The sequence below is a fragment of the Stegodyphus dumicola genome, chromosome 5 (assembly GCF_044657685.1).
Source record: "Stegodyphus dumicola isolate Sdum_Otavi_A_Nest chromosome 5, ASM4465768v1".
In the NCBI taxonomy this organism is placed as follows: domain Eukaryota; kingdom Metazoa; phylum Arthropoda; class Arachnida; order Araneae; family Eresidae; genus Stegodyphus; species Stegodyphus dumicola.
In genome coordinates this window covers 123669589-123684298 of record NC_140772.1, presented here as the reverse complement: position 1 = coordinate 123684298, position 14710 = coordinate 123669589, and the positions used below count along the sequence as shown (strand labels likewise).

The 14710-nt window shown below is 31.7% G+C and overlaps 1 protein-coding gene across 3 annotated transcripts in view; it reads left to right on the top strand.

The window, feature by feature from the left end:
• The window catches only part of Unc50 (Unc50 RNA binding protein), a 55638-nt gene extending 49273 nt beyond the window's left edge, over positions 1-6365 (top strand). For all 3 annotated transcript variants that reach the window (XM_035359628.2, XM_035359627.2, XM_035359629.2), the window contains 3 exons: positions 548-687; positions 5424-5525; positions 5606-6365. In XM_035359628.2, coding sequence (XP_035215519.1) covers positions 548-687; positions 5424-5525; positions 5606-5742 — 379 coding nt within the window. In that variant the 3' untranslated portion in view covers positions 5743-6365. The remainder of the gene's footprint in view (positions 1-547; positions 688-5423; positions 5526-5605) is intronic.
• The last annotated feature ends 8345 nt before the right edge of the window (positions 6366-14710 follow it).

Genomic DNA, 14710 nt, shown 5'->3' with positions numbered 1-14710 from the left:
ATTTTATCATATCTTTTTCTTTTCTTCTGTTGGTATTTTATTCAGTTGCTCTCTGTGTAGATTCATTTAAATTAACTTTTGCCCTTGCTGTTATTGCATTTGACTGAAAGTATTTCATTATTTCTCCTAATGTATTTAATTAGAAAGCTGATTTTTTTAAATATTTAATTTAATATTTCTTGGTTATAACATTTGAATGTAGTTCATGAAATTAGACTGTAGAATTTTCTATAGTGAATTTTTATAAATAATTTTATTTTTAATTAATTTTAATTGAAATTTATAAACTGCACTTGAGTGATGCAAGAGATTTACGTTATTATGAATTTCAAGTGTACAAATTACACATTTTGTCAAACTATGGTTTTGGTTCAGTGAGTGTGCATGGTAAATATAGTTTTTTTAATGCCATTCCCATTTTTTAATATATTTTATTTTAGAAATTTTCCTCTGTGCTGTTTTAAAAATATATATATTGTGCTTTTATGTACCATATATTTAAATGTTGCTTTTTTATTCATATATGTAGACTTTCTATTCCCCCTAGGTTCGTAACAAATAAATATTTAAGGAAACCCACTTGTAAAGACCAAGATGTTGAATGGGCTTATGCATTTGATGTGCATCTCAATGCCTTTTTTCCTCTTTTTGTAATTTTGCATATATTTCAACTTTTCTTTTATCACAGTAAGTATATTAACATATTGTGAAATATTAAAAATTTTAATTTTAAACTGCAGATATTATAACAAACTTTTTAAGGAGTTGGAAACAGGTATTACAGTTTTCATTTAAAAGGAATTATCTAGATAAAACAAGGGGGGGTAGGGAAAACAATTACGACCAATCAACACAAAAGTATACCGATCATTCATTTTCTGAATTAATAAAATTCATTGCTAATCAGTATAACAAAGTTAGTCTTTTAAAAACAATGAGTACTTTTTGATGATAGTGTCAAATCTTTTCAAGTCATCGCTTGAATACATGTCATTTTTTTCAAATCCTAAAAGTATCTGAATTGCTTATCGTCGTAACTTAGTCTGTTTTCCATATCATTTTTGTTGTAACTTAGTCTATTTTCCATATTATTCAAGGGAGAATTTTACTTATCACATGATTTTGAGTCTGTGCTTTAATTTTAATTTTTTTTAGCAAAGCTATTGAAATTTCAAGTCCTATTCATCCAGTAAGTTTCGACAATGTCAGAACCTGGATTATTTTATTTCTCTCTTCTTCTATACTCCTTGTTATTGAAGGCGGGTCTAAGAAAGTGCAATTTAAAGAATGAAATCTGGTTCTCTGAAAGTATCGCCCCCTGGAATTCTTTTGTTGTTCTCTCTGTAAGTGTGCTTGTATGCACGCGCATGTAAGTATATAGAAATAAATGCATTTGGTATTTCAAGCATGAAAATTTTAAGATGAAGTCAGCATTTGTGCCTTGCGTGATAAAACTGCAGCTATTTTTGCTGCAAATGCATGATCAGTATCATATTAAATCACATCACTTCATTAGTGTTTGATGGTTCTTCCTTCTGCTCTGTAAGATGCATGCATGCCCTCACACGGAGACGCAGACAAAAAAAGAAGGGTATCTAGAAAATGTTTTCTGATTGTAATGAAATTTCTTTTGTAAATACCTTTTGATTCCCATATGCAAATGATTAAATGTTGGCAGCCAGTGAATGAGTTGAAGCTACAGAGCATTGCAACTTAGTATCCAGATAGTATTTAAAAGAGGAGAATTTCTATTTGAATTTAATTCCATGTATTGATTTTGAATGCTTCAGTACCTTGCAAATGGATTCGTTTGCAATATAAACATATGCTAGTAGTTGACAGAGGATGTTCAGGTGGCTTACAGAATCATTAAATTAAAGGATTGCTCAACATTTGGGTCAGGAAAGTACCATAATTAGATAGTATGTCAGGAGTGTTTGAACCATGATGGAACATAGCATTAAGAAGGCAGCACTTAATTTAAAGAAATGATAGAACCTGCTGACACAACATTGCTCCCTGAGGCTCTTGCAGCACCTGTTTCATCATTATTAATAATCCAGCATGAAACAAGAGCATCATTGTTCACTAGGACCATCGATAGACAACTCAGAGAATCGGATCTGTGCTTGTGACACCCGTAAGCTAGATACTTCTCACCTGTGTACACCTATAAGTATGTTTGCAGTGGTGTTAGGCTTTTTTGACCAGAAATCATATTGAGTGAATTATCTTCAGCTGTCTTTAGTCTGTACTGTTGCCTGTCAAACAGCCCATAACAGAGAGTTATGCTTTGAGGTGACATTTTATGAGAACTGTTTTTTAAGTAAGGTCATATACTTCCCTAGTTCGTGCATACGCTGCAATGGAATTGACCAGCAGCGCCACTGACCAGCATCCTTTGCAAACAAGCTCACTCCAGTTTCAGCTCTTTAGCAGTCGTGTAAGCTTCGCTGTGTGTCTTTAAAATGTTTAAGGTGATTGAATCGCCCGCCACGTGTGAGATACGGTCTGTTATCCGTATTTTGACTGCAAGAAACATGTCGGCTGCAGACATTCATCGCCAAATAACAGAAGTTTATGGCACTGAAGCAATAAGTGATAGTAAAGTCTAAAGATGGGTCAAAGAGTTTAAAGATGGGCGTACAAACGTCCATGATGAAGAACACTCAGGCTGGCCCCCTATAATCACTGATGATTTGAAACAAAAATTCGTGAGAACAGGAGATTCACGATAACCACTCTTTCATTGGAATTTCCCCATGTTTCTTGGTCGGTGGTGTACAAAATTGTGACTGAAAACCTAAACTTTAAGAAATTGTGTTCTCAGTGGGTACTCAAACTCCTCACAGCAGAACACAAAGAGAAGAGGTTTGCCAGTTCATTGGACTTTTTGATTCGTTACGAGGAAGAAGGGGATGACATGTTGAGTCAAATCATTACTGGAGATGAAACATGGGTATCCCATATCGCCTTTGAATCCAAATAATAGTCAATAAAATGGCAAAACACATCCTCTCCCGTCAATGTGAAAGCGCAAGATTATGGCAACAGTGTTCTGGGATCAGCGTGGTGTTTTGCTGGGGGACTTTATGCCACAAGGATTGACCTATTGCGCAACTGTACAGAAGCTCCGACGAGGATTGCTAAACAAACGGCGCAGCATGCTGTCAAAAGGAATTTTGCTCCTCCACAACAATGCAAGGCTTCATACTTCTCAAACGACTTGGGACTTAATCAAATGTTTTACCTGGGAAGTTTTGGACCATGGCACCATATAGCCCCAATCTTGCTCCCAGCGATTTCCACCTTTCCCGGTACCTCAAACACCATCTTGGTGGGAAGCGTTTCATTGACAACAAGAAAATGAAAGCAGCTGTGAACTCTTAGCTGTCTGAGCAGACAGCAGACTTCTTTGAAAAGGATTTTTAAAACTTACTTTTAAGGTATGACAAGTGCATAAATAAACTAGGAAACTATGTAGAAAAATAAGCAAAAGTATGTACAATCTTAAAATAAAGGTTTTTAAAACAAAGCATTGTCATTAAAAAAAAAAACTGACCTTACTTAAAAAAACAGCATACGTATTTGATAGTTGAACCCATCTGTTGGTCATCCATTATGCCTATACAGCATGGCATTGCATCAGTGATATTCTACATCTATTGTGTCGTTCTTCCTTTTGAGACATTCCAGGCTTACATTTCAATAGAGCCACTCAGATTTCAATAGCCTAGCCACTCAGAGTAAACATTTCTACTGTTGTCTTTTGTACTTGTCAGACACTTCCCCAGCCAGCTGAATGAATAGATTTCTTCCTAATACAGAACATTTGGGAGTCTGATGAGCAGGCACGTGTGCCATTTTCAAGATGCTGCTGTACAAATAGAAAGAGTGCGGCAAGAAATTCTTCAGTACTTCAGGAGACTATCCTCAAATTCTAAAAGTCAGGATCAAGCCAGACATTGGCTTGCATAAAGGTAGTGTGGACAGTGCTTTATTGATTTATTCCTCTATACCTACCTATAGCATCTAAATAAAACATAATTTTTTCCTATGCATTTGAATGCCTTAATAACATTTGCATTCTTTTGTTTTTTAAACTAGAAATTTCCTTTATTCAATATGAATTTCTGATCTTTTTACATTTTTCAGAAATTACTTTGAGCAGTATATGGAGAGACATGCCATCCTTTCTGCTTTATTTTATTAGATAGTGTTGTAATTGTTTTATTAATGTTTTTGTCAGGGCTGACAACCATCCATATAAAACCGATAGACTTTCAGTTTTTCATCGCATTTCCCAGTCTCCCTCTAAATCTTCCAACTTTCCGTTTATCTGAATTTATATCATCTATTTTGTATCTAAATCTAGAAGAAATGTTGATCACTAATTGTGAAAGAAAAACACTACATACAAAATTTTGTTGATATATCCCTAAAAAACTGTAGGCAATGACAGTATAATCTTGTAAATAAAACAGTGCAAATTTTAATTACAAGATTATACTGTCAAGTTTTTCGAAGTAACTTCAAAGTGGTTTTGTTGTATTGATTTGAAGACTCGATTGTTTTGTTGTGACTTGATTTGAAGTGTTTTAATATAAGAAACACTTATGAACACTTTTAAGATATTTATAAGAAATGCTTATATGAACACGTGACTAATATTTAATAGGTAAATGTCTGTATTTAAATTTGTATATGGTATAGTATTTATTTTTTCCACAAAATTATATGCACATTGAATTTTAATTTTTTTTTTAATTGTGCTTAAGCATTCATTTATTATTATCCACCAGAAACATTTTATCATGCATTTATTATGTTCGAGTATTTTGATAAATAAATTATTTTCTTTCTTTTTGAAACATGAAATTTTTAAAAAATTACATAAATTGAGTGAAATTAGATGCTTTTTTATGAAGTTTTAGCCCAAAATTTCACTGAGAGATCTTTATTTATCTGATGTAGTACTATATGACTTTTTCATATTCAGGCAGTTGAAATTGCTGTTTCTTGGTCACTCTTTTCTGTTAATGCAATAAAAGCAATTCCACTGTGAATTCTGAAGGCATTTCACTGAAACATTTTTAAAACATATTTTGGGGCTTAGGAAAAAAAATTGGCATAATTACATTGCAATCAAAAAAGATTACTTTCAAGTGGATGTAATAAATGCTGATCAATAAATTAAAATATTGTGCTTTGTGAAATAATTCTCAATACTTTATAGTATAGTAATATGTTTAAGTATCAAAAATAAAATTTATTATATATGCTTAATACATTTCTGTTTTCATCATTAAACTTAAATCCCTCTCCCAAAATTGAAGAATATTTTTTATTTTGTGAAGATAGTGAATTTCAATAGGAGAAAATATATAAGTAGACTGATATCTAGTAAAAATTTCTTTTTTTAGTTCTCATCAGTCATGATTGGTTTATATCCAGATTTGTTGGAAACACATTATGGCTGATTGCTTTGGGATATTACATATATATTACATTTCTAGGTTACAGTGGTAAGTCATTTTCTTTTATCATATTTAAATATTTATTGTGTTTTAAATCCGCATCTTAACTTTTGTGTTATTGTTTTTAGCATTACCCATCCTGGAAAATACTCAAGTATTGCTTCATCCTCTTCTTGCTTTAGTTCTGCTGTATATTATATTTTTGATTGGAGGATATAATATATGTCTTCATGTCATGAACTTTTATGAATATCGTGTTTTATGATTTTGTATTGAAATTAAAGTCAGATCAAATTATAATGTAAATACATTTATTTCATCACTAATCTTTTTTGTTTGTTATTTAATATTTATACTTATTTTCATGACCTTAGAGGTACAAGAACTTTTTCTGAAGAGGTAAATTTAAAGTATTGTATGAATAAAAATTTAGAAACCATCTTTTAAAGAAAATGTCCAGAAGATCTATTTAAGGTTAGGTTTATTAAGACTGCAATTATGAAGATTTTATTAAATAAATGTATATTATATTTTTTTATTTACTTTTCCCCAAAATATTAGTGATTCTAGTAATTTTTATGTATGGATGTGTGATCTGATGAGTAAATTGGTGTCTGAGTAAAATTTTAATGCTTTGTTACTTTCATTTCACATGTGTCTTAAATATGAGTTCCTTTTTAGGTGCTACTTGTGATAAATATTATGTATCAATTATAAATTTTTATACCATAAAATTATTTTGGATTCTGTTAAAATTTACGTATACTATTTGCTAATGTAGCAACTTCTAAATGAGTTAAACCAAATCTGCCATCTGATATGCAGCATTGATGTAAACTATCTTGTTGATTTTTATTTATAAAGGAATCAGGTATTTTTTCAGACAAATGTCTTTATTTATTTTTTGGAAATATATTAATTTTGTAGATATTTCTAAATTAAAAGTTACACCATGATCCAGAATTTTCTTAACATACGCAAAAGCATTGATTCGTCAAAATGTTTTGAATGAAATTAAATTAATAAATTATTGGTGGTTCATAGCATTGTAAATAAAATTAAAAAACTGAATATGAATACATATCACATAAATCTGTGTTATGAAACAAATAAAAGTGAAACAGCATATTAGAAAAAAGGGAAGTACTTCAGAAATAGTCTTTTGATATTAATAAAGGAATATGATCTTCCAGAACTTGTACACACATATTGCAATGTGTTTCTTGATCAAAAGAATGTAGCTAATTAGAATTTGAGGGAATAAGTTCCCTCTACCAACATTATGATCCTGAATCATACAGTAATTATTCCAAAAATGTCTCTTGTATTCTATATGAAATTCAAATCAGATTTGTTACTTTATGAACTCAATGCTCAGAAATACAATAACTAGATTTGGTCGAGTGGATGTGTGCTGTCATAGGTATCTAGTAAGTCAGATCAACACGTAGTTCTAAAAAATATCACCAAAGTTCTGCGAATTCATCTCACCTTGCATAAGACAAATAAGATTATTTTTCAAATATTTGCTGAGGATACATTCATTGAATTAAACTTTCATTCATTATACCTTCCTATACCATCACTAAAGCAGTTGTTATTGTCTGACCTTATCTAGGAGCAAGAAATTCCTTTTCATACCCTTGCATCTGTCACCGTATAAGAAGTTTTTATACATATTAATGCATTAATGAAATATAGAGGAAATTGCTTAAAAAGAAAGAAGGAAAGAAAAAAAAAAATGGTTTTTGCAACACACTTTAGAAAGACAACAAAGAATTCAGCCAAACTCTAACTTTCATAAATTTATTTTGAAACAACAGCAGCCAGATGGTGTCCACAATGAAAACAACAAATTTTTGCTAATTTTGGTGTGTTGAGCACTAATATGATGGTTAAATTTATTTTGAGGAATCTTACTTAACCAGAAATTGATACTACCAGGGGTGTTTGTGCTCCGGGGAAACCCCTTAATTCCGGGGATTTTGAACTTCGATACCCGGAAATTCCGGGGATCGTCATTCAAAAGGAAGTAGGAATAATAATGAATTATTTATTTTGATCTGGGTAATTTTGTTTGCTTTGAAAGCAGAAAACGCAAGGTCAGTGTGTGTGGTGAAAACTTTTCCTTTCTTTCTCCAAAGGCAGTGATAATGCGTGAAAAGGGGGAAAAAACTTCTTTTTTGGTCTTTTCTTATTGTGAGTTATGACTCATTCCCCCGGTTCTCGGACATTCTCTTCTGGATTCTTTTCGGCAAGTAGACGCGGCAGAAAAAAAAGGGAGAGACTTCGTTCGACCAGATGTGCGATCACGTGACTCTGGGTTCAAAGGTCTTATCTCTCCTGGCGTGGCGCCAATAAGTAGAGAAGGGGGATTTTTCGCCGTATTAGCTATTTGTCATTGATCGCTTCTCAACTTTTTTTTCTCCGCTGTGTAAAATTTTCGTTTCATTTATTGATGCACGTGTAAATTTTTCGTTTCGTTTATTGAAATATTTTTTTTATTTATGTACGCAAGAGAATTTCACTATGAAATTTCTTGATATAAATAGTGATATTATACAATTAGAAGAAGGTGTCAGGAATGCATTTAGGTGGAACTGGATTGAACGGAGAGATGGTAATGGGAATACCATTGGCACATGGTGCAAGAAAATAAATGTTGCTGGAAAAGCATATTGAGTTTTTTGTAACTCACTGCTGAAGTATGGTGGGGAAGGATTCAAGGCTTTCACAAATCATTCTAAAACCGTGACGCACATAAAATATTCAAAGTGTATTAAACATTCAATGACTTTAACAGGGTTCGTACGGTCCTTAAAAGTCCTTAATTTTTTCAAAAATGATTTTTGGTCCTTAAAAGTCCTTAATTTTGGCCAAAATGAATAAATGGTCCTTAATTTTGCTCATTTGACATTTCTTATCATTTCTAATGATTGCCATTCTATGTGTGAATTGCGATTTCTCATGAATATGGAATTAAAATTGCACGGCTCTTAACCAATCTGTTGGCCGATTTGCGTTACAAATGATAAAAAAAAAAAAAAACAATTAGCTACCCAAACGAAAGTATCGGTGTCTGATTGCCTATTCACCCAAACTTTCGAAACAGGTGTTATCCATAAATTTAGGCAGATTGTGACAAAAGCGTGAAGCCGGAAGTTCTTTAAGAGGCGAAAGTGATGATGAAGGTGCTCGAGGAAAAAAAAGGGGGGGGGATTCTGAAAATATTTGCCAAAATTAGAGCAATCCCAACCTGGAAGGCCACAACCCTTCCGACGCCAATAGGAACGAGATGCCTGGAAAGTGCATTTTCAATAAACTGTGGCTTCATCAAGCTGACTACGAAGATTGGATATTGATGGATGACAATCCTTATAAAGCTAAATGTGGTCTTTGTCTGAAACAAATTGAAATTTCTTTAATGGGAGAGTCAGCGCTGAAAATTCACATGAAAATTAAGTTTCGTTTTATCATTTCAATTTGTTTTTACACGGTTTTGCTTAGCTTAATTTCTGTGTTTGTTTCAATTAAGCCGTAAATTAATTTTTTATCACCTTCTACGGAGTTTATTCTCTTTTGCACATACTATATATATGGGATATCGGGATTATGAGTTTATTTCTGCAGAGGGTCTGTTATCGATTTCGCGGGAAATCTGTTGGCTCCATTTCGATTTTAGGTCGCCAAGGGCAAATTCGGTAATGCTAGCCAAGAAAAAGTGAAGTTCGGAAATACGTTTTGAAGCTTCAATAGACAATTAAGTATTTGGTTTAATCCTATGCTGTTGATAGTAATGCATTATTTTTGCTAATAGGGATACAGTTATTAGTTGAAAACAACTAATTTTAAAAAATTTAATATTTTTAAAGCTGAAAACAACTAATTGAAACTAATTTTCCTGAATTAACTAGACGCAAAATTAACTTTCATGAATTACTAAAGTTATTGGGTAGAAGTTTAACTGAAAATCTGCTTTTACCGATGGTTGCAAAATGTCCCAGCAGTTGAAAGAGCCATTGAAATATGGGATGACTTGCTACTGTACATTAAAGAAGTTGAAATGGGGAAGTTTAAAAAAAATTCACCGAAATCCTTCTCAAATATTTTGGAGGCAACTAAAGATAAAATATTTCTTATAAAATAAATTTTTTTTCTCTCTCTGTCGAAAATATTATTGCCTTTCCTTGAATATTATCACAGTGATAAACCACTTATTCCCTTTTTTGCTGAAGATATCTTAAAACTTGTAAATGATTGTCTTCAGCACTTTAAAACTTTGAAACTAGAATAGTCAAAAATAACTAAAGCAGAAAATCTTTATAAATTTAATTTTAATGATCCAAATTGTTATAATGATAAAAGTAAAGTTTATTTGGGATTTATTGCTGAGCAGTTAATGAATGATAAATGCCACAAGAAGGACAGTTCACAAGCTGAAAGTTTTGCATTGAAACAAGAAGGTCAACAATGTGTCTTAACAATGGTACAACACTTAATGTCTAAATGTTCAATAAATTATTCTCTTATTTGAAATGCATCTTGTATAGACCCGCGATTGATGGTAAAAAGTCCAGAAAAAGCTCAGAACAAAATGAAAATAGTTCTAACGGTATTAATGCAGAATAAACGTGTTTTACAAGATGATTGGGATGAAATTCTGCTGCAGTTTGGTGAGTTTTTAGACAAAGTAGTTAAAACAAATTTACATGAATTTTCTACTTTTGATCCTCAAAATCTTTCTCTTGACACATTTCTCACTTCTTATTTTCATGATTTTCACTATTCAAAAGTATGGAAAATAGTGAAAATGATTCTTATCTTGTCACATGGACAGGCCTCTGTGGAAAGGGGCTTCTCTGTAAATAAAGCAATTGAAATTGAAAATTTAAGTGACTCATCATACATTTTTCAACGCACAGTATTTGATTACATAAAATTTTCTGGATGTGTTCTTAATATCGAAATTAATAAAGAAATGAGATCAGCAGCAGCTTCTGCAAGGTCTAAATATATGCAGTATTTAGAAGAACAAAAATCTTTAACTAAATCTGAAAATTCAAAGAGGAAAAGAAATATCATTGAGGAAGAAATTGATTATATGAAGCAGAAGAAAAAATTTCTTCAAAGGGACATTAAAGATATTAATGAAGAAGTAGATGCTTTAGCAGATGAAGCTGAGACCAGCATGAACATTGATTTGTTTATCAAAGCAAATGAACTTAGAAGAAAAGTTAAAGAAAAGGAAATAGACATAAATAAATTAGATGTTAAAATAGCTGAAAAGATGAAAAATTTAAAAAAGCTGAAAGATTTAAAAAAACACAAATGTTTTGTATCTTTTATTATACAGTTTATTATTCTAGTATCTTTCAAAAAACCAAGGAAATAAATTGTATGTTTACAAATCAGTTATTTTAATCTGCGAAATATTCTTACATTGTGATTATAATAGTAGTTGACTGTGTTTAAGTAGATATCAAATAAGTTAAATAATAATCATGTAAATCTCTAAAATAGTGACTGTTATTAGTGTAAAATATACTTATACATGTTTTTAAATAAATTCTGTTCCTAATTTAATGTTATCTACTTCATAACTTGTAGGGAGTTAGTTTAATTTTCAAAATTGTTTTATGGTAAGTATTAAAGTGAATTTAATAATAGTGCAGAATACACACTTCTGTTAGTTTCTTAAAGTGATATTACAAGCATGAAGTCGGTTGTATGGATAATTGCTTTATTCTATTCGTTTTTTTGTTTGCTGATAGGTCCTTAATTTTTTCTTTGATGGTCCTTAAAAGTCCTTAATTTTCATATAAGGAAATGTGTACGAACCTTGCTTTAAGTAATTATGCTAATTCAAAAAGTACTGATGACTTACTGGAGACTGATGCTCGGCCATTGGATATAGTGACAAGAAAAGCACGCCAAGAGGTATTAATAACTTCGTTTATCGCCGAGAATTCTCTTTCTTTCAATGTAGCTCCCAATTTAATTGAACTCTGCAAACAGTTGAGCCGCGATCAGACGGCACTAAACTCGTTGGAAATGTCCAGGACTACTGCATGTTATAAGATGAAATATGGGCTCGCAAAAACTATTAAGGAAAATATCATTAAAACTTTAAAGGAGACTCCATTTTCTCTAAATTTGGATGAAAGTACTAGCAATGCTCAAGAAAGTATACTGGCAATATTGGTGCAGTTTTATGACAACAATCAAAATGAAGTTGTAGTTCATCATTTTGCATGTCTAAAGATGGAATCTTGCATTTCAGAAGCTTCTTTTAAAGCAGTTGTTAATACTATTGAAGATAATAATATTCCATGGGCAAACTTAATTAGTGTATTAATGGACTCATGTAACACCATGCATGGAAAAAAAAAGGGGTTTTGAAACCAGACTACGATCAAACAAAGCACCCCACTTATTAGAAATTGATGGTGACTCGTGTCACACAGCTGTTTTGATAGATACTTAGAAGATTTGTTTGATGACATCTATTTTGATATGAAAAGCTGCAGTAAAAGAGAAAATTTTTTCAAAATCTGTGAATCCCTTGCCATTAAAAAACTTAAGCCCTTGAAGAGACCAGACCATAGGTGGGTGTACATTTTATGTGTTTTAGAAGGAATCAAAGATCTGTGGGATGCTCTTATTGCATTTTATTTTCACTACTTGGATAACACTGATAAAGGGGATTATTTTTCTTATGTTGAAACTGTATACAATAAAAGAAATATTTCTGCAGCTCAGAAAAAAACTGTTGAAGGGGTGTATTCTTGCTTGCATTCCCAACAACTGACAAAGGATGCTTTAGCTCGGAAAAAAAGAATACTAAATGGGTTATTTGTTATGCAAAACAAAACTTTATTGCATATGGCATTATATTCAGCAGTATTACCAGAGTTCAACACATATATTAAATTATTTGAAACAAAAAAAACCAATGCTTCATTTAATACATTCCAGTATTTATAAATTGATGGCAAAATATTTCTCTTTTTTTATGAAGCCAGAAAATATAGAGTGCATATCTTATAATGATTTATTAAAGGTTGATGTCATAAATCCAGAATTCCATCTACCTAGCAAAGTAATATTTACTGGTGCAGAAGCTTCCACTCTCCTGAAGAAATTATCAAAAAATCATCCAATAGCAAAAGAATTCCAAATTTCTCTGATGAAAGCTTATACTAATACAGCACAGCATATGAAACAGAAATTACCCCTTAAAAATTCATATCTAATTAGTTTTACAGCATTAGATCCAGAGCTAAGATGTAAAACCAGTACAATATTAGCTTTTGAAAAATTATCATCTTTTATGTCCCATATTTTTAGTGATAATGAAAAGTCAAAAGTAGAAGCTGAAATAAGGTTGTACCAGAGTGATATTGATATCACCAAAGAAATGCCCTAAACATCTGATGAAAGTGGAAATCAAGTCAAGTGTACAATTGATAAATATTGGTCTAAAGTTTTTAATTTAAAAGATGATTTCACAAATGATTATAAGTATCCTACATTGGCTAAATTGGTCAAAGCCTGCCTTGGCTGCTTCCATGGCCGATTAGTGGAAAGTGCATTCAACTTAATGGATACACTTGTCACTGACTATAGAACCTCTCTTAAGATTGATTCCCTAGATGCAGTGCAGACTATTAAATATGATTTAATGGCTTCTAAAGAAACCTCATGTGAAAAATATGGCTCAAAAAATCCAATGACTGATCCAGTACACAAAGATCTCTTACTGAATATGAACAGAAGTTGGAAAACATATCAAGAGGACTTAAAAACATGTATTTCAGATGAGTCACCTATAAAAGTCTCTGAAAAACCTTCTACATTAGCAGAAAAGCAAACTGCTTTTACCTCTGCATGTGCAGTTCTCGAGGAAATTTCTTCAACTGTAAATGAGAAAAATAAAAGTCAACCTTCCTGCAATTATGAAGTTCACCACAAAAGAAAGACAAGCCCACAAACATCAGAAAATAAAAAAAAAAAGCAGCAGAAATTAGATAATTTTTTTTAAAGAATTAATTCAGGTAATTTAAAATATTTACATAAAATATAGTAGTTTATATGTTTGAAAATTTATGGTTATTAATTTTGCAAAAAAAGTAATTCATTGAACTTTTATAATTAAGTCATTCAATACTTCATAATTGTAATTTTTCATTTCTCTCCCCCCTTCTCGAAACTCCAAAATGTCGGTAAATAAGTCCGTAAAAGTTTCAGGGGATTTTTTGGGGTCCCACAGACACCCCTGTACTACAAAATGTGAATGTTTGATCCAATTTGCAACTAGTTTCTATGGTTTTACCGAACTATCGAAACTAGTCCCATGAAAATTTACATGTATAATGCTGATTTTTGTTGCTTGATTTCTAAATTAATATCCTGTTCATAACTAGTAATTCAGTCTGGCGAATGGGTTGGCTGCATGGTTGTTTTTATGATTTTCTCTATGTGTGATGTTAATCAAGCCAGTTCCCTTTATGAAGTCATCCACAAAGGCCTGCCTTCCTGTAAGCAGATTCTTAAAATAAACATCAAATCTTTTAAATCAGCTTGCTCAGTATTTCATACAGCATGCAAATAAAATGCACTTTAGCTTTTCTGTGGTCATGGTCATTAAATTAGTCTTGGCTTCTGTGATTCAATAAACAGTTTGATGTATTTGGGAAGAAAAGGAAGAACTTTAATAACTGCTATTTACATGACTATTTACAAATACATCACTCTTTACGTTTAAAGTTTCATTTTGCTTAACGTTCAGGATGTCACCAAAGTGTGTCGCACTGCTTCATTTCATCAGTGTTTCCATCGAATTCCATGAACCCGTTTTCTCTTGTCTGTGTACATTTTTGCAATTCAAAGTTCTTTGTTGCTACCAATCTTTTTATTGAAATTTCAGAGTTAACAAAATGGGCTTTTAAATCTACTTGCAGAATATCAGGTTTAAGTATTTAGTGCATGAAATGTACAAAACAAAATTCTATCAAGCTTTGGTTCAGACTTTATAAATGTGCAAGTGAAAGGCTAATAATGAGCTTGATGAGAAGTATCATGTAGATCAGCATCGCTGCCAATATGACAAAATGTAGAAATGACAAAAGTAGAAGTGACAGTACAGATAAAATAATAAAGTAATGTATTAATTAATACGTTGTAGGATTCAAACGTTCCTGGACTGAGTCTATAACGTAAAAATTTTGTGCAGT